Genomic DNA, 25,000 nt, shown 5'->3' with positions numbered 1-25,000 from the left:
AAACACCCACACATACACACAAGCATACATACACACACAAACACAAACACACATACACACACTTTCGCCAACACACACATACACACACATACACACAAAAATGCACACATCCACACACAAACACACACACACACACTCATACACACACAAACACGCACACATAAACGCACACACACACACACCCGCACACACACACACACACAAACACACACTCAAAATCATACACACACATACACACACGCGCACACAGACACACACCAACACACTCACGGACACATACATACACACACACACCCTGACACACACACACACTGACACACACGCACACAAGCGCACACACTGACAAACACACAAAAACACACAAACACACACACAAGCAAACACACCCAGGCACACACACACACAATCAACACACACACACACACGCACGCACACACACCGACACACTCTCACACACACATAAGCACACATACACACACAACGCACACACACACACATACACACATACACCCAAACACACGCACACACACTCTCTCACACACACACACCCACGCACACACTCACGCTCACCGACATACACACAAACACATACATACCTACACACACACTGACACACACACACCGACACACACACACACACAAGCACGCACACACTCAATCACACACACACACACACACACACACACACACACAAAGATGCACACACGCGCGCGCTCACACACATACCGACACACAGACACACACACACACACACACACACACTCCCACACACTCACACACATACGCATACACACACACGGACCAAACACACACACAAACACACGCACACAAACTTGCACACACACACGTGCACAAACACACACACATACACGCACACGCGCGCACGCACACATACACACACACAAACAACCACACACACACACACACGCATACACACACGCACACACACACAAACACACCTAAACACACACGCACACACGCACACTCCCATACACACACACAGACACACACACACACACACAAGCCAAACACACAGAAACACACACGCAAACAAACACGCACACATACACACACAGGCAAAGACACACACACACACATACACACACACGCGCGCACACACACTCACACACACAAACACGCACACACACACACACACACACACCGACACACACACACACCGACACACACACCGACACAAACACACAAGCACGCACACACTCAATCACACACACACACACACAAAGATGCACACACGCGCGCGCTCACACACACACATACCGACACACTCACATACACACATAAACACGCACACGCACATACACATACACACGCACACACGCACCAAACACACACACACGTGCACAAACACGCACAAAAGTACGCACACGCGCGCACGCACACATACACACACACATACACACACACGCACACACACAAACACACAAAAACACACACACACACACACACACACTCGCATACTCTCAAACACACACACACGCACAGACACAAACAAAAGCCAAATACACACACACGCAAACAAACACGCACACATACAAACACACACCCACGCAGAGACACACACACATACACACACAATAGCACACGCGTACACACACACATACACACACAAACAAACAAACACACACATACACACAAGCATACATACTCACACAAACACAAACATACATACACACACTTTCCTCAACACACACATACACACACATACACACACAAATGCACACACCAACACACAAACACACGCACACACTCATACACACACAAATACACACACATACACACACACGCACACACACACATATACAGACACAAAAACATACACACAAACACACACACACACACGAACACAAACACACACACCCGCACATACACACAAAAACACACACACACACACAATCATACACAAACATACACACACGCGCACACAGAGACACACCAACACACTCACAGACACACACATACACACACACACCCTGACACACACACACACACACACACACACACACGCACTGACACACACGCACACAAGCGCACACACTGACAAACACACACAAACAAACACAAACAAATACACACAGGCACACACACACACAAAATCCACATACACACACACGCACGCACACACACGGACACACTCTTACACACACATAAGCACACATACACAAACACATACATACCTACACACACACACTGACACACACACACACACCGACACACACACCAACACACACACACATAAGCACACATACACACACGACGCACACACACACATACACACACGCGCCAAACACACACATGCACACATTTACATACACACGCACTCACACATACACAAACACAAACACACATACACACACATACACACATACACACACACGCACGCAAACTCTCACACACACAAGCACGCACACACTCAATCTCACACACACACACACAAAGATGCACATACGCGCGCGCTCACACACATATACCGACACACTCACACACACACAAATACACACGCACACTCACACACACACACACACACTCCCACACAACCACGTACACATACACACACACACACACACGAACCAAACACACACACAAACACACGCACACAAACACGCACACACACACGTGCACAAACACACACACATACACGTACACGCGCGCACGCACCTATACACACACAAACAACCAGACACACACACGCATACACACAAACGCACACACACAAACACACACAAACACACACACACACTTACACCAACACACACAAACACACACACACACACACACTCCCATACACACACAGACACACACACACAAGCCAAACACACATACACACACACGCAAACTAACACGCACACATAAACACACATGCACAGACACACACACATATACACACAATAGCACACGCGCACACACACACACACAAACACACAGCAATCACACACACATACACACAAGCATATATACACACAAACACAAAAACACGTACACACACTTTCGTTAACACACACAAACACACACATACAAACACACATGCACACAAACTCAAACGCACACACACACACACTCATACACACACCAATACCCACACATACGCACACACGCACACACATACAGACACAAAAATATACGCACAAAAACACACACACGCACACACACACACACAACCGCACACACACACACAAACACACACACACACAATCGCACACACACATACACACACACGCGCACACAGACACACACCAACACACTCACGCACACACTTACACGCACACTGACACACACACACAGAGACACACACGCACACACGCGCACACACTGACAAACACACCAAACACACAAACACACACACAGGCACACACACACAAAATCTACATACACACACGCACGCACACACATACACACACGCGCCAAACACACAAATACATACACACAATTACATACACACGCACACACACATACACAAACACAAACACACATACACACATATATACCCATACACACACACACACACGCACACATACTCACACACACACACGCACACACTCACGCACACCGACACACACACACACAAACACATACATACCTACACACACACTGACACACACAAACACCGACACAAACACACACACACAAGCACGCACACACTCAATCACACACGCACACACACACACAAAGATGCACACACACACGCGCGCTCAGACACACATACCGACACACTCACACACACACATACACACGCACACGCACACACACACTCCCACACACCCACACAAACACGGACCAAGCACACACACACACATGCACAAACACACACACATACACGCACACGCGCGCACGCACACATACACACACAAACAACCACACACACACACACACAAACACAAACACACACACACATGCACACACACAAACATCCGGGTCAACGATCATACAACTTTCTTTGATTTCGTACTAGGTCATATATGATTCTTAGTAATCTTACTAGCTCATATATGATTTGTATGAATTCTTGATAGTCATACAAAGACCATATATGATTTCCTAGAAATCATGCAGGGATCATACAAAAAAATTCAAAGACTAAAAACTGTATAATTTTGATTTTCCATTGAAGTTGAAAAAATTTCGTAGATATCATACAAGGCCATATATGACACATAATACATTGACTGGTGCCGCAAATTCTCGTATAATGTAGTCAGAGGACTTAGTAAATTATTATATAGCATTTGCAATCCACATTTGATTTTTGTTTGCGCTAAAAGAATAACTTTGTGGTTAAAACGTATTCAGAAAACGAATTTGACGTGATATGCAATTTTTTTCTTGATTAATTTTTTTTTTATAAATTAGCAATTATATGTATAAACTGGCTTCAGAGTATGTCAAAACTTTTGTTATCTGTTTGGACTTACTCTTTTATTTTGTGCCCAACTTTCAATTGATATTGTACAATAGGGTCTTTTTGCGGATCACAATGTGATGCCGGGGTATCATATAGGTGATGCCCTACCGAATAAAAACAAAAAACATAAATGGTTAAAGATTTTCGAAAAATAGATGTATGATTCTTGGTATTCGTATTAGGATCATATATGATTTCTTGGTAATCATACAAGGATCATATATGATTTCTTTGGTTTCATACAAGGATCGTACTAAGAAATCAAGTATGGACAGTATGAAATCATATATGATCCTTGTATGAAATCAAAGAGACTTCAACCCGGGCACACACACACATACACACACAAACAAATACACACTCACATACACACACGCACACACACAAACATACACACACACATACACACACATACACACACATATATATATATATATATATATATATATATATATATATATATATATATATATATATATATATATATATATATATAACTGGAATGCAATTTAGGTCACAAGAAAGCAGACCCATAACGGCAGCCACTTCTGTAGTAGGCAAAAACAAACAACACAACAAAGAGTCAATGAGTAGCAGTAAAGATGGATTGGGCAGAGCTGTATCTGGTGACTTATTCGAAGACGAATCTGTCAAGGAGCTCATAGACTCCGGTAACCTTAATTAAAGTTGAATTTGCTTAGACATTTTTTGATACAAAACAGGAACTTCCTGCGAATGGTACTCTGACCAAAGTGACCGCTCACTAGACATGATTAAGTACCCTGACTAGTTTTTCGCAACTTACTCCGGCTATCCATCGTCTGTAACTACGGTCCGAATGTTTGATCGAAAAGCGTCCTCATACGTCATCTCAGTGTGGGATACAACACTGTTGGTTTTTGTACCGTATTCAGTTTTTTAAATTCCAATCTTAGCTAATTGTCCATAAAAGTAAGCAATTATGACTCGCGCCTTAACTGGCGTGCTCAACCATTTTGTGTCACGGTGAAAGCTCCGAGTCTGACTTCGATCACGTCCATGGGGTTCTATACCCAATCGCAAAAAGCTAAATTTCATTGGTTTATCAGCCATATTTTACTGCAAAAAATATTTTGGGCTGTATGGTTTTATTATTCTAATTTACAGGCTCGTGAATTTTGAATCCGTATATAAAGCAGTATCGCAAGTAAAACTAGTCATTTATTCTAACAGTTACGACAACAGTCCAATAGTACAGTTGCTTGTTACGTAAGTTGTCCTATAATACCATCTATCTCGTAAACTGTTCAAAAATGGGTAGTATTATAGGACTGCTGACGTAATGGATAGTTCTGTTCGTAGAAAAACCGTAATGGGGAATGAAAAACATGCACGCTTGAGCATATTAAAACAAGGCATTTGACCCTCGTTATTAAAAGTTTCACCGGGTCATTGGTTTCGTTTCAACCCGAATATAACCTGATACGTCAAGGAGTAGTAGCCTAAGTTATATATAGGGTACCTGTACGCTATGTCTCTCAGTACTCTGCATAAAGTATACAAAGTTGTACTCTGCATAACGTATACAAAGTTTTACAAATACTGTGATAATTTTCAGGCCTCCAAGAAGAGCACTCTAATAAAAGTACAAATAATGAAAACCATTTTTGTTGGTATTTAAAAATTGTGGTTAGGAGCATCCCCTTTGCCATCCGGGGACACGCCTTTACACAATTTTTCAATCAGAAGATTTTACACAATATTTCAATCATTTCCAGCAAAAAAACGACGTTCTGTTTAAGACTGGACATTTGTTTTTATTTACAACAACAATTGTGTTGTATAGGTGATCTGTTTTTTAAGGATCTGATCTGTTTACACAGTTTCATGATTACGGTAGACAAATAGACAACAAAATTGAACTGTCATGCTAATTTGATGTCCAATTTTCTGCTAATTTTCAATTTTCGAAAGACCTTTTGCGTGGGTGCGTTGTAAATTGACTTCGTATATCACTGTCAGTTCTCTTTCTACTAAATAGTTTCGAAAGCTAGAACATCAGCTCTAATGGCGCATAATTGCAGTTGTTTCAATCTCTGACTGGGAAACTGGTTGAGTTCATTGATTAAATACCCTCTCCTGTCCGAAAATTTGAAAAAAATTTTCAGTACTGTTACATATTGAATTTTGCTTGCGTTGTCAAAAACTTCAGTCAAAGACAAGTTTACTGGCCTTCATTGTAATCCATAGTTCACTCTGCTTAAAAATTGCAATTTGTCGCCAATGGTTTTTTGATGTATTCAACCTCAATTTTTGCAACAAATGCTTTTAAACAATTGTGAACAATTGTTTTTTCGCAAACGTATTACACTAGTCAAAATTATGTCCCTTATTCGCACAAATGATCATTGTCTAGGCGTGATGCATAGTGCTTTTGTTAAAGCGTTTCTTACATACCCAAAGGATTTTTTTTCATATGGAACAATATAATTTGTTAAGATTGCCCACATTTTTTGTTTCGGTAATTTAGTCTATTATCGCGTTGTTCACAGGTACCATTTTATTTTTTCTTTCCTTCGTTTCTGAGTTTTGTGAACTGTCCCTGTTCACTATGTAACTACGTCATTTTCTTGTTTTTTTTTGAAATCATATTCTCTCAAGAGGAAAAAATTGTTTGTTTTTCTAAGAGGGTATCTCCATAAAGGGCATCCGATTTACTGAGCAAAAAAATTGAATTGAATTGAAATTGGATATAAGAATATGTCAATAATTTTTAAGTTTTACACCATAAAACAAGGAGGTTTGGCAATGTGCGTTTGCAAAAAAAATAATTAGCATGACCCGTCTCCTAAAAAATTGGTTACCAGTCCTTACTGAGAATACGTAACAAGCAGACAGAAAAAGAACAAAAGGAAGAAATTTGAAAATTTGTTTGTATTTTTGAAAACAATGTCAAAGTGAAAAAACCATTAGCTTGTAACTGAAGGTACTGGTTAGGCTCTTTTTTGGTTCCTTGCGGTTGTAACGGCTGCGAACTCCACAGAGTAAGCTTTAAACATGCCTTGGTTCACTTTCTAACAACGTCTCTAGGGTCACTACAAGAACTTAGTAGACGTCTGGTAAAGGACTGTATAAATCATGGGCTGACAGAACTCTATAAAATAAAGTTAGTGCATGCCAACGGTTTATAACTTTAGCAGTCGAATTCTCGGAACCAAACGAAAAACCAAAAAAAGCCGCTCCAATTGAATGAAGTACCAACAGTGGTCTTTAGTTGTGCGAAATTTCAACTATCGCGGACATCGTTTTAGTAAGCAGTAAATTCGATTTTAAAATGTGGTCGGATCCGAACTCAAGATTTTTGGCTCTAATTTAATCCTTAATGGTTGAATTGGCTCACAACTTGAAAACAATTGAACAGTAAAACTCTTCTGATTGTTCTGATTATACTTTTACAGCTGATGGTGTTCGCATCATCGACAAGTGTACATTTTAGTGGGGTTACATACAGCAAATATTAGAACTAGCCAAACTTCTGTACGGAGGCGGCCTTTTTTTGTCTCAACACGAACACCACTCAGAGAGGACTTGACAGAAAGATGAACATAGACAGCGGTGCGCACATAAACAAAAGAGCACAAAGGACTTAGCACCGCACAAATCAGTTATATTCTTATAAATCATGGATAATGAGATCAAATATACAAGATGAGCAAATGGCCTTATGAGGCATGATGTGAATCGTTTGACCACAATATATGAAAAAATGAGGATTAAACATTCAAAAAAGGGGATTATTTTGAAAAAATTAAAAAATATCAAATATCCCGAAAATTAACTCATTGTAGAGTTTTGACCGCAACATAGCCGGCCCAGTTTTTGATCAAGCAAAAATAACATCACTTGCGGTCACTCTCTACTGGTATCAATCTCACGATGGGTCTCTTGTAGGTTCCTGTTGCTGTCTTTACATTTGCTGCTCTGACAACATCATCATCTCCTTTGAACAGCTCTACTATTTTCCCCATTGGGTAATTGAAGGGCTTAGTGTCCTTGTCAATGATCCAAACCAATTTACCAACGGAATGGGACCTGATTTCGTCTTTAGACCACTTGTTGCGCTGCTGCAATGTGGGAAGATACTCCAACGCTTCCACACATCTGTCAAGATGTCCTGTTGATCGTGGAATAGCTTTCGGAATCCTGCGTGTGTTCCAGAGAAGAAGGCGTTTGGCCAATGAACATTTCGTTGGCCCACAAGAAAGTAATTTGGCGTTAAAGGTTGTAGATCACTAGCGTCACTGCTCACTGCGGTCAGGGGTCTATTGTTAAGCAACTGTTCGTCTATACAAAGTACAGTTCTGAGTGTATCTTCTTTCAAACTTGTATTACCAAGTATGTTGTACATCGCTTTTTTACATGACCGCACTAAAATTTCCCAGACGCCACCGAAGTGTGGTGCACCTGGAGGATTGAAGATCCATTCAAATTTTCTTTCAACGAGTTTAGCAGTAATTTCATCTTTCTTCAAATCCGTGAAGGCGGCCTTGAACTCGTTTGCTGCTCTTAAAAAGTTCGCTCCATTGTCAGAAATAATGGACTCGGGTTCACCTCTTTTCGCGATGAACCTGTCAACTGCATCTAGACATGTAGCTGTGTCAAGACTATCCACTAGCTCCAAATGAACTGCTCGAACACTCAGGCAGGTGAACAAAGAGACCCTTTTTTTCACTGTTCTCCGGAACAATTTGATATCAAATGGACCAAAGTAGTTCTTTCCAGTATGGGTGAACGGTTTAACGCTGTGTGTCACTCTATCAATGGGTAAATTACTCATTTGTGGAGGAATACTATCACCGAATTGTCTGCACTTCACACAGTTATGCTTAACTGCTCTTAATGCATTTTGTAGTCCCAATATCCAATACTTCTTTTGTATCATTCTGCGTACGTATTCCACTCCTTCATGATGATACAGTTTGTACTGGTAAACAAGAAACAGCTGAACAGCTTCGTGCTAGCTGGGGAGAATGACAGTTTGCTTAGTTTTGTAATCAGGGTTTGCTTTTCTCAAGCAGCCCTTTGCTCTTATAGGTTCATTCACATCGAGAAACGGTGCAAGACTTGCAATCTTGCTACTGTTCGAGAAACCGTTGTCTTTTCGTTTACAACTGACTTTCTCAAGCGCGAATTCTTCTTGCTGTACCCTTTTCCAAATCGCGTTTTCAGCTGAAGATAACAAATTGTCCACGTTGGCACCTGACCGACTGATTGTCAAGATGTGGGCGACAGTTCGCCTCAGGCGGTTGATTTGGCTAAACCGAGACTATTCAATAATTTTTGGCTTCTGCATTAAACACTTGCACCTCCATGTTCTGCTCCGCTGGAGTAGAGTTGTCTTCATTCAGGACAATTGAATATTTGAGCCAATCGGGGCCCTTTTGTCCAGTCACTTTCTCCAACTTCATCAAAGATTAGACCCAGATCGGCGGGATTATTCAACCCAGAGACATGGTGCCATTCATCGACTGTTGATGAATCGAGAATTTCTGCAACTCTGTTTACAACAAATGTTGGCTGCTTTTCACTACTCGATCAAATCCACTGAATGACTGTAGTTGAATCAGACCACATGAATGTTTCATGAAAGTGAAGTGTGTGGTCTGTCACAGTTGAATTTCTCAATCTATTAGCAGTGACTGCAGCCATAAGTTCCAGCTTGGGAACGGTGTGGTGTCTCAATGGAGCCACTGCACAGAATGCATCTTCCGAAGCGTCGCTAAACACATGAAGTTGGTTTTTGATACTTTTATCTGATGTTCCATACCAACAAGGTACATCAAAAGCTTCTCCTGCATTAAGTTCAGATACCCATTCGGCGAACTTTTCGTTCAGTTCGTCGGCAATGACTGAATCCCATTGTTGGAATTTCGTTTGCCATATCGATTTCAAAATTATTCTCCCGCGAATAACGAAAGGGGCTAGAAAACCCAATTAGCCAAACACACTCTAGAAAACTGAAAGAACTTCACGCTGTGTCCCGGTAGTAGATGGTTCAAAGTTCATTCCTCGACTTTCAGCGTGTCTTTCGTATTGTCCCACTCTAACCCGAGTGTGGTTAAATTCTTGTCGCTTGTAGTCTCTTCATCAAAAGTTGTAGCCCACTTGTTCAGCTTGAAACCTCCTCGGGCCAAGCGCTCCGTCCAGTCGGCGTTCAGCTTGACAGCGGTCTGTTTTGAATCTAGAGAGAGACAAATAAGTCATCCATATAGAAGTTGTTCAACGTAAGTCTACTTGCGAAATAAAACTCTTCTGAGTTGTCGGTTGCACATTTCTGCAAAGCATAAATGGCGCAAGTAGGCGAAGACTTTGCTCCGAAGATGTGTCGATTGTACTGATAGGTTACCACTTCTCCGTCTTCATTATGCCACAAGAACCGCAGAGACTTTCTATCTTCAGGCTTAACTTCAACTTGAAGAAACATTTCCTCAATATCAACGGTCAATGCAACCGCATTTTCTCAAAATCGGGCAAGTATTCCCCTTAGACTTGCCAGGAGGTCGGGTCCAGTTAAAAGTACATCGTTTAAAGAAAACCTTTTAAACTTGCTTGATGCATTGCACACTCGTCGGACTTTGCCAGGCTCAATTCGATTAAGTACAGGATGATGTGACACATACCAGACTGGCACATTTCGTGTTTCAACTAACTCGTCCGCACTCAGAATTGAGACATAGCCTTTTCGATGGTCAGAGTCGATGGTCTCTTTGCACCTCTGAGCTAGGTCGGGTCATTACTCTACCTTCTTTCAAGGCTTCGCAGTGGGCCTAATGCTGCGGGAAAATTGTTAGACAACTTGATTTGCTCACCATTCCAAAGAAGTCCAACTTGATATCGAAGCCCGTTGAACTTGGTTGTCGATTGAAGAGTCTCCGTTGCCATTTTGTTCTCACTGCTGCGCTTGTCGGCCACCATTAATGTTTCGTAGGACTCCATGTCCCAACACTTCTTGACCAATGCTGCTAGTTCAACATCGGCTTAAGAGGCTACGTGGCATGTTGCACCACCAGATCGCAAATCGCTTATGGTTACCGGACCACTAACCGTCCATCCCAATGGAAGCCGAACTGCCCATGTTTTGTTCGCTCCGCCACTCCTGCACTCTAATGGACGAATCAGTTCATACGCATTTTGACCAAGGATAATTTTAACAACTTTCAAGTCAATGCTCTTAAAGCTAACCCACTTCAGATAAGGGTGCTGAGTTTTCATTGTTGTCACGTCATTGACACTTTTACCGACTTCGAGATTTCTTTGACTGAAAATTGTGAATGTGCCCGCAATACTGCTTGAACTGTTAGCCTGCCCAAGTTTGGCGTCTACAGTTTTGCTGGTTTGCAGCTGAGTTCCGTGAATCCTTGTTACATTGAAAGACACTTCTCGGCCTTCCAAATCTAGCTTTTCGAAGACTTCTTCATCTACCCAGGTCTGAGTTGAACCTGTATTGCAAGCGGCCAAAACGTCTTCTTTTGAACCATTGTTTCCAAATACTCGTATCAGAGCTATCTGCATTAAGCCGCACACAGACTCTGCATTACTTGTAACGTTCGTGTTGTCAATTTCAGTTTTTGTCTCGTTAGTAATTGCTTCTTGATTCTTCGTTGTATGAAGCAATCTGTTGTTTGTCTTTTCACATCAATCAATGCCGCACTTGCGACTCTGCTGGCAGTTTCGAGAAGCTTGACTGCCGTTTAAACATGAGAAGCAAAGGTTCTTGTCTTTGACAAAACTGTAACGATCGGTAACAGACATTTTTGAACTTTTCACAGCTCCAAAACCTGTGTGTGCCCTTATCCAGGGGACAAGAAGCATCGTCTTTCTGTTCTGTTGCCGCATTAAGTGTCAATCCACTTGACCGACCAAACTTTTTGAAGTGTTTTTTGTCTGATTTAAAGTTTCGTCCTGTGTAAGACTCCAACTTTTGCTGCTGAGACCCACGGCTCAGTAACGTTTCATGTACTTGTGCCTCCACTTGTAACCACATGATAAACCACACTCAATGAGAACAGATCAATTGAATACCCAAATTGTTGAAGGATATTGACAAAGGCTGCCACAGCGTTGGCAAACACTACAAGTGATGACAGATCATTGTATTTAACCTGAGGGAAATTTTGAATCTTGCTCAGCTGTGAGGAGACAATATGGCGTGGTTGACCAAATTTTCTCACCAGAGTAGACCACGCTTGGTCGTACATGGCTCCAGTGTAGCCCATTCCACTGACTGCCACTTTGGCTTTTCCAGACAGAAGTGTCTTCAAATGGCCCATCTTCTCGTCTTTAGTCAGTGAACTGCTATCGATCGTAGCAAGAAACATTCCACTCCACTCTGGCCAATCAAGAGGATCACTATCAGATTCTCGTAGCTTTAACTTGGGTATGCTTCGCTGATGTGGAAACCCTGTGCTTCCCCAAGGTAACATAGGTCTGCTGGTCATTGGGTCAAAGGTGCTGATTGGCCGAGTTCCCTTTTTAGCTAAAGGTGTGCTCGGTATTCTCGTTTCGTGCTCAAAAGGATTGTCAAAAATCCTTGTACTACTAAACTGAGATCTAGTTGCATTCAACATCTCAGAAAAAGAGCTTCTAGTGGGAGCAACAAAACTTGTACGCTTCTCAAGTGAAGAAACTTTTAAGCTCTCCGCAAACTTATTTGTATGATACTGTTCTGCATCGACTTTCAGAGTCTCTTCGTCATCCTGATCAACAAAACTAGAATTTGATTCATTTTCAGGATCGGATGCCTCTTCATCCGAGCTGCCATCTAGCTCAGCCTGCAAAGACTTAATCTTCTGTTCTTCTTCCAGACTAAACATTCGCTGTTCGAGCTCTCGCTTTTGCTGCTCAAACTTCTTGTGCACCTTTTCTTGTCTAGCTTTTTGTCGCTTTATCGTTTGTATCTGCCTCTCGTCAGACAAACTCAACCCGAAATCCGAACTCAATGTTTCTCGAGATGGCACCTCGTTACTTGGAGTAATAGTAGTAACGGCGCTCGTGACCGAAACAGTAGATGCGACTTGACTTTCATTTGCTGTTAAGAGGTGGTCGTCATCTGCAGTTGAAGTAAGTGTTGTAATAGTGTCCACAACTTTCTCCACTTGTGGTTTTAAAGTCGATTCGAGCTTCTTCGTGGTGAACCAACTGCAGGTATTTTTTCTCGCTATCGCTGTTTGGCATTGTAGTACTGTGCACCGTGTTTGCCAATTGAACTCCTGTCGCTCTCCTTGTTGTAGGTAGTCCTCGTCTATTGACTTCCAGGAGTCCGACGACGGCGTTTCGGTCTGCATTGAAGTCGGCTCTTATCGACACGATACTTAGTGACAGTGGGTACGCATATTCAGTTTCTGCGTATTTCTCCAGTCTTAGACAAAACTTCTATTCTTTTATACAACTCTCACCGATGTAGACCAGAAACTCTTTTTGTGCTCTTGTCAACCGGCAGTCTTTTTGAAGCAGACTAGCAACGGTGTCCTTTCGCTTTCGGAGAGACTAGTATCCATCTCGCACTACGGTTACAATTGAATTGAGACTCGCCAATGAGAACTGAGGCGCACTTCTCCGAGCAATTGATTGCGAGTAATGTGTAGGGTTGGCTTTTGTTGCGTAGGAATTGAAGTGTAAGTACGAGTTGAAGATAGAATAGGAACATTAGCAACAGAGGGACTAAAGGTAAGAGTTCTTTTAACTTTGTTTTTCGCAGAATCGTTGGGAGCTTTCATCTTGAACATGTTCGCAAAATTAAACTGTTAAAAAAAGTAACCAAGGATAGTAATAAACTAAATCAAGTCCGGGTCAGCGGACCAAATGTAACGGCTGCGAAATCCACAGAGTAGGCTTTACACCGACCTCGGTTCACTTTCTAACAACGTCTCTAGGGTCACTACAAGAACTTAGTAGACGTCTGGTAAAGGAATGTATAATTCATGGGCTGACAGAACTCTATAATGTAAAGTTAGTGTCTGCCAACGGTTTATAACTTTAGCGGTCGAATTCTGGGAACCAAATGAAAAACCGAAAAAAGCGGCTCCAATTGCATGAAGTACCAACAGTGGTCTTTAGTTGTGCGAAATTTCAACTATCGCCTTAGTAAGCAAAAAATTCGAGCTTGAAACGTGGTCGGTTCCGAACTCAAGAGAGATTTTTGTCTCTAATTCAATCCTTTTTGGTTGAATTGGCTCACAACTTGAAAACAGTTGAGCAGTAAAACATTTCTGATTGTTCTGATTACACTTTTAGAGCTGATGGTGTTCGCATCATCGACAAGTGTACATTTTAGTGGGGTTACATACAGTAAATATTAGAACTAGCCAAACTTCTGTACGGAGGCAGCCTTTTATTGTCTCAACACAAACAACAATCAGAGAGGAATTGACAGAAAGATAAACATAGACAGCGGTGCGCACATAAACAAAAGAGCACAATGGACTTAGCACCGCACAAATCAAATATTTGCTTATAAATCATGGATGCTGAAATCAAATATACAAGATGAGCAAGTAGCCTTATGATGCAAGATGTGAATCGTTTGACCACAATATAGGAAAAAATAAAGATTAAACACTCAAAAAAGGGATTACCTCGAAACAAATTTTAAAAAAAATAAATATCCCAAACACTAATACATTGTTGAGTTTTGACCGCAACACGGGTAGCCGTTGAGATCTCTCATTATCCAAAATTTTTCATAGGACTAAAAAAATTGACAGATTTACCTAATAATCATGTAATCAAATAAAATTGGGGAGAAAACGCTGTAGCAGTCGTGAAAAACCATGAGCTATTCATTAAACCTTTAGATATGATTAACTGATCTCATAATCAAAGCTAACGGAAGCCGTCATATATGTTGTATTACGACACAAAAACATTATATGGGAAACAGAAAAAATTTTTAATGAAATTTTTACAAATGAATTAAATCAAAGTTCAAATATTTAAAAGGCCTAATTTCAACTATATTAAGTCCGGTAATTCTTTCAACTTCATGGCAGGCCAATTGTACCTTAAATTGGTGACTAGGTCGTAAGACTAGGTCTTAAGACAATATATTAACAACGAGTAGAGACAGAACACAATATTACATAGACAATATCGTTGGAGTCTTTAAAACCATGAGATGTCTATCGAAGGGATCATGCCTGTTTAAACGAGGTATTTTTTAAGATCAATTTTCCCTGGTTTTAACTGATCTGTGCAAAAAAGGCAAGAAAGCATGACGACAAGCAAAGTACCAAAAACTCTTTAAAAAAGTTCTGAAACAACATGTCGTCAAAGCCATAGAATCGTGAGCTGCAACATTAAAAAATGGGAGAATTATAGATTGCTCCGCCAAGAAGTGATGGGAGATGTCATTAACAAACCTGAGATACAAATTGTCAAAAAGACAAACGGAAACTGGCAGAGTTTAAGGTGCCAGTCAAAGTTTTTAAAATAAAACTTTGAATGTCATTAATACCAATAGCATTGCAGCGAAACATGAAAACCGATTGATTTTGTCTTTAGACCTGCCACTATCCAGAATATGTAGTAGAACTGTAATAAGCTAAAAATTTCCAGGAGAAACCAAAAGTACAATTGCCTTTTGAAGAAACCGGTATATATTTCAAGAAAACGGTCTCGAAGCCATTGAAATCATACGCTTTTCAAGGAAACCATTATATATGTACACAGGCGTTTTCCCTCCAACTTTTGGTGACTTGTCGTTATATTAATAATTAGAAAAGACAACAAAAACAACTTTCAGTATGGGCAAATGTCCAAACCTGATAAAAAATTCGAAGCAATGGAGCCAATAATTAAGAAAATTAACCTCTAAGAAAAGAGTTGACATGAAGAAGAAATTTAATTAAAGATTTATTTTTCAATCTCATGAAGGACGACGCAACAAATCGTCTTCAGGGAGACTAAGCAACAAGGTGACAGAATTTCGAAATAATAAGCAAAATTCAAAAATGGCTGAGACTTTCTTTAAACAATTATTTTCAAATACAGAGAAGCCATCGGATGTCAATTGAAAGCAATTTTTAGGTTCAAGTAAACCATTTAGGGAAGCCTGGGAGTCTTTTTTGATACTCAGTCCTGAGACTGCAAAAAGGACAACAAATGTGGGCGAAGCACAGGAAATCAATTCGAATATAAGAAAACACTTTTAAGAAACCATGAAATTCTGACCTAAAACATAATATTTGATCGTGAGGCTGAAATTTGGCAAAAAAAATGTGATGTGTGTAGTTGATTTTTGATTGAAAACGTTTCTGTTCAGTAAAAACACAGAAAAAAACAGTCAAGTTGTTAAATTAGTTTTTGAAAAAGACATTGCCTCTAGGGTATTATAATATTTTTGAATATCAAAAGCCAGGAAGAGACCAAAACTAGCCATCATAATTCAACACGTTCATTGATAACAACCACGTTTTCCCATTGTAACCAAAATAGATGTGTTGGCAACGAAATTTCAAGTCAAATATCAAAGTTGAAAGATTCATTTCGCATAATGAATGTTTTCGGTTAGCAAGAAACGTCAAAATTTCATTTCCAGAACACTCATAAGAGAAGCGGAGATATAACTAGCTTTCTTTTGAATCGATTCAAACGTTTGTCAGCTGTTTGATGTCTGTACTTTGGACAGCTTCGGAAAAAATGTGGACCGAAGACACATCTGGTAACATTTTTGATTAAAAAGGCAAAAATTGGATAAAATTTTAATTTCGAAGCTAAAACTATCGAATCAAAAGAGTCATCAAACCTCCTCTGGGTCTTTAGGCGAAACCAATGGCACTTTATTAACAAAATTAACAAATTGATCCTTGATAACGGCCTAGAAAAAACCAAATTTTAAAAAAAATCTTTTTAATTGCGTATTCTACGCTGAACGGGCTTTCTAAGGATACCAATCACAATTCTCTAAGATTAATATATCAATCGGCCAAATTTAACTGAACAAGAAAAGATAACTTGAGGCCTCCTGTTTTTTAAAATCCATGAGAACTTTGGTCATAAGTTGAAAATTTGCTACTTTATCTCCGATAAAAATTTTCAGGATTTAGTTGGTAGTGATCTGCGCAATTATTTTAACGGGCACATCAATAGGTCGATTTTTTTTCAGTGCACTGGTTGCTAACATGAAACTGGAATCCGTAAAAATTCTTCAAATAACAGTGTTTGTAGCCTGTGTTGATTCGAAGCTCCGGGACAAACAAAAAGTTTTTCAACAATTTTCTATGCTCTATCGATTCGGTACAAACTTGATCATTCCGGAAAACTCTTCTCATTAAACTATTGGAGAGAAGAAAAATAAAAGATTGTTTTTGACAACTTTTTTGTTCGTGGATTCAATTTGATGATCTGAAAAACTCGAGGCCGCTATGATCAATGTCAAGGTTCGAATTAAGCAGTCTTTGCAGACTAATAGTTGTTCAAAGCTTTTTGACAAGATGAGTGATAAACAAAAATCAACAGTTTTTGATGTTTTTGCAAAGTTTTGTAAATTGGATGGCTTTTATTGCCAGTGTCCTGACACCTTTATGTATTGACAACAACAACAATCACACGGCAACAAAAACAATCACCCTTATTGTTTTTAGAACCCTGTGATAAACAACCAATCACAAGAGCCAGCAGTGCCAGACCGAGTACTGGCCAATCGTCAACAGCCGTCCCCTTAGAATACAATCTCTCTTCAGTACACACAATTATCAACCAATCACGGCCCAGAACTGCAGTCTCAGTCACAAGATCACGACCCACGACTAGTCAGAACGAACGAGGTGGTGCATTAGAGGAACCCGAGAAAGAACAGTTTTACCCAGCAGTTGGAGCCAAAATTGTCGAGCCTCCGACAACTTCTGAGACCAAAAAACCAACGAGTAAAAAAGGCAAGCGGTCAAATAGTGAAAATACCTCACCGTCACGATCTACCAAACCTACCGAAAAAATAGTAGAAATTACTGAAAGCAAACATGATGCAGATAAAAAGCGCAGTAAAACGAGCCAATCACATCGTAGAAAAGACGACCAATCACCGACTAAAGAAAAGAAAGTTGCTAAAAGTTCTGATACGAATATCGAAAATCCTAGTATAAGAACAGCAGAATCAGACCAAAATGTACCCGAAAATCGCCCGGCAACGCAACCGGAGAAACGGCAACAATCCGAATTCGAGAGAATCGGCAGCAGTTCTATGAAAAAGAGCCGAATAACGTCGGCTAGCACTGATTCAGGTCGCAGCGACTCGGCCCGTAAAGGCAGTGCATTGTTACGAGTCGTGCTTTCAGACGACGTTGATCAAGTCGACATTGACGAGGTTGATGAGATAACCGAGCGGCGGAAACAACAAGAACGAGCACATTCTACCCGAAGTTTAGAAAAACGACAGACAACACAACAAAGTATAATATCTACAAACATGCTTGCGCCTCCGCAATTTGAACACGAAAAGTTAATCGAAAAATTAGACATTTTAGCCGAAGAGCAGTCGAGTGAATCTCGACATGGTGGAATGCCTCCACCAACTCCGATTGTAATTCCACCGACTCCACTGTTAGAACGGGGCGAATCCTCCCATTCGCTTAACTCGAATAACTCCGAAAAAGAAAATCAACAGAGAACTAATAGGCCTTCTCAGGCGATTGATAGAAAACCGTTTAGACAGGCGATTGATAGAAAAACATAGCCTTTCTGCTATGATTTTTTGAAATGTAATATTATGTAGAATCTCAAGATTAAAGTCGACTCATAAAGCTGTACTACTCTATATAATCCCCCCCCCCCAAAAAAATGTTTACCGCCGCTTTGGGAAAAACCCACGGAAATAAACCCCCCACCCCAACGTTTACCGCCGCTTTCGGAAAAACCCACGGAAATAACCCCCCCCCCCCCCCAACGTTTACCGCCGCTTTCGGAAAAACCCACGGAAATAAACCCCCCACCCCAACGTTTACCGCCGCTTTCGGAAAAACCCACGGAAATAACCCCCCCCCCCCTCCCCAACGTTTACCGCCGCTTTCGGAAAAACCCACGAAAATAAACCCCCACTTTGCTTATAAGCACATTTAATTCAAAATCACATTAAAAACTATGATGTTTAAAAGATAGTACACTTGAGTCGCATTTAATCAGTGTCGAATATATTGTTATTATTTCAAACAATTGCATTATTATTAACCTGAGCGCAATAAAATCATCTTTCTTTTAGAGTTTTTAACCAGGATTTAAAAGTTTCCGGAAAAAACCGCAATCATTCCTTATTTTGCATCATCTTGTTCGTTTTTATGAGTTTTAACCTGTCGAAAAAGATTCGTGATCAGACTTTTGAAAAAATGTATGCCGCTGAACTATATTAAATGACAACCCGGGTTGAACGAGCTTGTATACTTGCCTTTAAACAGACCATATAAGGTACCGTACTAACCATAGAACTGCCCATATATCAAGCCTCACAAATACGTTTATGTTCTTTGTATGTTTGGTAGGGCGCCATAAATGTTTCATTTTATGGTAGGCAAGTTTCCATTAAATGATCTAAGTAGACTCTGACCAATGAGCTGCTACAAAAATCGTGCTTCAATTTTTTAGTTCCAATCACGGGCAAGCAATCAGTTCCAATGAGTTCAAACAGCCCCAATCTGCCTTTACGCAATTGGTGGGCGTCTCGTCCAATGGTGTTCACTGCAGCCCACGCCAATTAAAGGAAAAATTCATCGCAGACATAATCAGGTCTTTGTGTCTTAAAATAGTCCTCTCGTCATAATACCTGTGCCTCTCTTCGTATCATCCGTAACCCCCCCCCCCCCCCCCCCCCCAACCTCAAAAACCGAGTTAAAATTTTGATCCAAGTTGCACGAGCGCTAGCTTTGCCTGAATTATCATAAAGTTCAGAACGAGAAAGCTTATTTTTCTTTGCGTCCTGAATGTTATTTTGGGGTGGAAAAACACTCTGAAGCTAAAAAAGGACTCAATATTTCCGGTTAGATCGTTCCATTTATTTGGTTGTTTTAGTGATTTTAAAAAGAAGAACAGTTAACCCAAAAGGTTTTGTAGCATTGAGGCATCCCTAAAGAAGTAGTTTCTTCCCCAGGTTCCGTGAGGTGCCACTGGGCAGTTTAAAAAACATGCCTCACAAAAAAGGCTCTAAAATAAAACAAGCGTCTTCTGAAGATTTTCCATGCGGTATATGTAGTAACAATTGTACTGCATTAAGCCCACAATTCTTCAAGTGTCTCAAATGGTTCCTTGTTAACTGCACAGTCCTGTCAGAGCAAAATTTTAGGACACTGGGGAAACATTAATGGATGTTTTTGGGCATGTGTATATTGTCGAAATCAAGTCGAAAACATTGTAGAAAAACATAGCCTTTCTGCTATAATTTTTTGAAATGTAATACTAAGTAGTATCTCAAGATTAAAGTCGACTCATAAAGCTGTACTACTCTATATAATCCCCCCCCCCAAATTTTCACCGCCGCTTTCGGAAAAACCCACGGAAATAACCCCACCCCCCCCCCCCAACGTTTACCGCCACATTCGGAAAAACCCACGGAAATAACCCCCCCCCCCCCCACAACGTTTACCGCCGCTTTCGGAAAAACCCACGGAAATAAACCCCCGCTTTGCTTATAACCACATTTAATTCGGTATCACATTAAAAACTATGATGTTTAAAAGATAGTACACTTGAGTAGCATTTAATCAGTGTCGAATTTATTGTTATTATTTCAAACAATTGCATTATTATTAATCTGAGCGCAATAAAATCATCTTTCTTTTAGAGTTTTTTAACCAGGATTTAAAAGTTTCCGGAAAAAACGCAATCATTCCTTATTTTGCATCATCTTGTTCGTTTTTATGAGTTTTTAACCCGTCGAAAAAGATTCGTGATCAGAGTTTTGAAAAAATGTATGCCGCTGAACTATATTAAATGACAACCCGGGTTGAACGAGCTTGTATACTTGCCTTTAAACAGACCATATAAGGTACCGTACTAACCAAAGAACTGCCCATATATCAAGCCTCACAAATACGTTTATGTTCTTTGTATGTTTGGAAGGGCGCCATAAATGTTTCATTTTATGGAAGGCAAATTTCCATTAACTGATCTGAGTAGACTCTGACCAATGAGCTGCTTCAAAAATCGTGCTTCAATTTTTTAGTTCTAATCACGGGCAAGCAATCAGTTCCAATGAGTTCAAACAGCCCCTATCTGCTTTTACGCAGTTTGTGGGCGTCTCGTTCAATGGTGTTCACTGCAGCCCACGCCAGTTAAACGAAAAATTCATCGCCCACATAAACAGGTCTTTGTGTCTTAAAATAGTCCTCTCGCCATAATACCTGTGCCTCTCTTCGTATCATCCGTAACCGCCCCCCCCAACCTCAAAAATGGAGTTACAATTTTGATCAAAATTGCACGTGCGCTAGCTTTGCCTTACTAAAGAAAAGCGTTGAGAAAAGATCTGATATATCAAAGAATTATCATAAAGTTCAGAACGAGAAAGCTTTATTTTTTTTGCGTCCTGAATGTTATTTTGGGGTGGAAAAACACTCTGAGGCTAAAAAAGGACTCAATATATCCGGTTAGATCATTCCATTTATTTGGTTGTTTTAGTGATTTTAAAAAGAAGAACAGTTCACCCAAAAGGTTTTGTAGCATTGAGGCATCCCTAAAGAAGTAGTTTCTTCCCCAGGTTCCGTGAGGTGCCACTGGGCAGTTTAAAAAACATGCCTCACAAAAAAGGCTCTAAAAAAACAAGCGTCTTCTGAAGATTTTCCATGCGGTATATGTAGTAACAATTGTACTGCAATACAATGCTTCAAGTGTCTCAAATGGTTCCTTGTTAACTGCACAGACCTGTCAGAGGAAAATTTTAGGACACTGAGGAACATTAAAGGATGTTTTTGGACATGTGTACATTGTCAAAATCAAGTCGTGATTCCTCAAGATCAGTCAAACTTTAAAGACGAACTATCTCAATAAATTGAGGATATGAAAAGCAACTTGAAATCTGAAGTAGAATCATTCAAAACTGAAAATCGCGATTGCATATGAAATGTTTGCACAAAGATGAATTCAAAAATTTGCGAAACAGATAAACAACTCCCCTCAAAAACACCAAATGACAAAAATCAAACTCAAAAGAGTGAAAACCTACACAAATTGATTCTTTTTGGAATTGTTGAGAAACCCAAAGATGATACGGGAACAACTTCTTTTGTAGAGCTGATCAGCTACGAAAAGAAAAAAGTAGAAGAGATTGCACAAACTTGTGGAATTGACAAAATTATGTTTGAAGATGTTTTCCGGCTGAGGAAGTTCGATGAAGCAGCACAAAGAACACGTCCAATTGTAGTTAGGTTGACTAATCCTTAGAGCTATCAACTGCTCCTGATTTCGAATCAAAAATTGAACGCTCAAATTATTTTTGTGAAAACTTTCTTATCCAAAGATGATTGGGAGAAAGAAAAGAAGCTACCTGACTATCGTTTCAAACTTGCGCAAAAACTAAACATTAACAGATCAGAAATCAAATTAGATCAGGAGCGTTGTTCGTCGAAAACCAGCGCTTGGACATAACTCTCTCAGTAGAAGAAACATGTCAGAAGATAGGTCATCAAACAACTTCACAATCATGACTAGAGGAAAAACAAGTACTGAAGATAGGTTTATTGAACTGCCCTTCAATTTTAACAATTGAGCGCAGAATGAAACTCTACAATTTACTAAAGGAACATAATATTGACATACTTTGCTTAACTGAAACATGGCTTACAAATGAAGTAAGAAATGCAGAAATTTTCCTAAATCGGCAATATTTTGTGCAGTCCAGAAGAAATAGAAAAGTTGGAACTCACGGTGGTACTCTCATTGCTCACAAAACAAATTTTTGTTTCAATCAAGCAGCAGAAATTGAAACAGACTTTGATTTTTTGTCATGTTCTGTTTATCTCCTGAACGACATTATATTAATAATCATCACCTTGTATAACCCTCCACAAAACAGCAAATACCGGGTTTCTGATACAGATTTACGAAGTTTAGTAAGTATAGTATTTTTTAATTTGGAGTCACTTTTCGACTCCAGTACTCAGAAAAAATTGATAAATTTGAATGGTGATGTAAATTTTTCACATGCTGACTGGAATACACTTTCTAGTAGTAATCAATATGAAAAAGCTTTGATAAAAGAAATAGATGCTCTGAACCTTTGCTCAATCCTCAACTCCAGCTGTTGTCCCGACATCTTTTTATGCAAAAATCTGGAGCAATGTAATCTAGTGGTTGAGGCTAGATTCCTTCTCAGATCACAAATTGTTCATAGCAGAAATTTCTGTCAGACTCATTTGAAAAAAACAAAAGCCTCTCTTCCGAAAACTCAACATCCACAAGGCAGATTGGCACTTATTCATCTCTCCTTTTGAAATGCCCACTATGTTAAACAGATGTCCCAATGACTTGCTACATTGCTTTTATCAGATTTTCTACAACGCTTGTGAAAGGTCAATACCTCGTATAACAAAACGCCGGCTTGACGCACCATCTTATATGTCTTCCTATAGTGTACACATAGAGAACAAGCTGAAGACGCTAAGCAAAAAACAAACAAAAGATCAGAGGAATTTAGAAATTTAGAGGTGGAGTTTAATTTATCCTTTCTTAAGGACAAACAAAATTTTATCGGTGGTTTCTGTATTTCAACAAACAACAATGCATACAAATTTTTGCGGAGACTAAACCAAGAGCAAACTTTCCCCAAGAAAATGAAATATAGAGGCCAAGATATAATGGGTTCTCAGCAAATTGCGGAAAGTTTCAACGAGCATTTTTCTTCAGTAATTATCGAAGATAATTCTGACATTGTTGTGCATGAATTAGCTCAACCAGAGATTTTTCTAGACGATATCACATTCAATGCAAAAGATGTGCTAGAAGAAATACAACAAATTAAATCTGGTGCCAACTTTTATGATCAAATAACACTATCACTCCTTAAAGCCTCAGCGCCGTACGTTATAAATTGTATCTTGTATATATTTAGCTGCATTATTAACGCTTGCACATTTCCCAAAGTTTGAAAAAAGATACACGTGCGTCCTCATCACAAAAATGGTAGCAAAGTGGAAATTAAAAACTACACACCAATGGCAATGCTCTGTACAATTTCTATAGTTTTTGAAAGAATAGTTCACAAACAAATTAAGAAGACGTTCGAAAGGAAGCTTTGCACTGCTCAAAATGGTTTTCGGCAAAAACATCCAGCAGTAACCCAATTGTTAATATATTGTGATAACTTATATCAACCTTTAGACGAAATATCATTCCCGATAACAGTTTACTTGGACATTGCTAAAGCTTTTGATACGATTATTTTTAATATTGTGCTTCAAAAGCTCGCTCGTTTTGGGTTTGATGAAAAGTTTTTGAAATTTTTTGCTTCATATCTGGATGATCGACAGCAGAGAGTAAAAATTGCAGAGATTTACTCGAATTTCTCAAAAATCTTAAGCGGGGGTCCCCAGGGAACAATATTTGCTGTGTTTTTGTTCTCCGTGTACATAA

The 25,000-nt window shown here is 39.8% G+C and overlaps 1 protein-coding gene across 4 annotated transcripts in view; it reads left to right on the top strand.

Annotated features, from left to right (window-relative positions):
• Window positions 1-19,235, top strand: part of LOC142347847 (uncharacterized) — a 118,415-nt gene extending 99,180 nt beyond the window's left edge. For all 4 annotated transcript variants that reach the window (XM_075398980.1, XM_075398982.1, XM_075398983.1 and 1 more), the window contains 2 exons: window positions 4,931-5,088; window positions 18,037-19,235. In XM_075398980.1, coding sequence (XP_075255095.1) covers window positions 4,931-5,088; window positions 18,037-19,124 — 1,246 coding nt within the window. In that variant the 3' untranslated portion in view covers window positions 19,125-19,235. The remainder of the gene's footprint in view (window positions 1-4,930; window positions 5,089-18,036) is intronic.
• The last annotated feature ends 5,765 nt before the right edge of the window (window positions 19,236-25,000 follow it).

This window comes from Convolutriloba macropyga, chromosome 10, assembly GCF_964194025.1.
Source record: "Convolutriloba macropyga chromosome 10, txConMacr16.3, whole genome shotgun sequence".
NCBI classification, from domain to species: domain Eukaryota; kingdom Metazoa; phylum Xenacoelomorpha; order Acoela; family Convolutidae; genus Convolutriloba; species Convolutriloba macropyga.
Note: the sequence above shows the minus strand (reverse complement) of the source record. Positions and strands in the feature narration are given on the sequence as shown.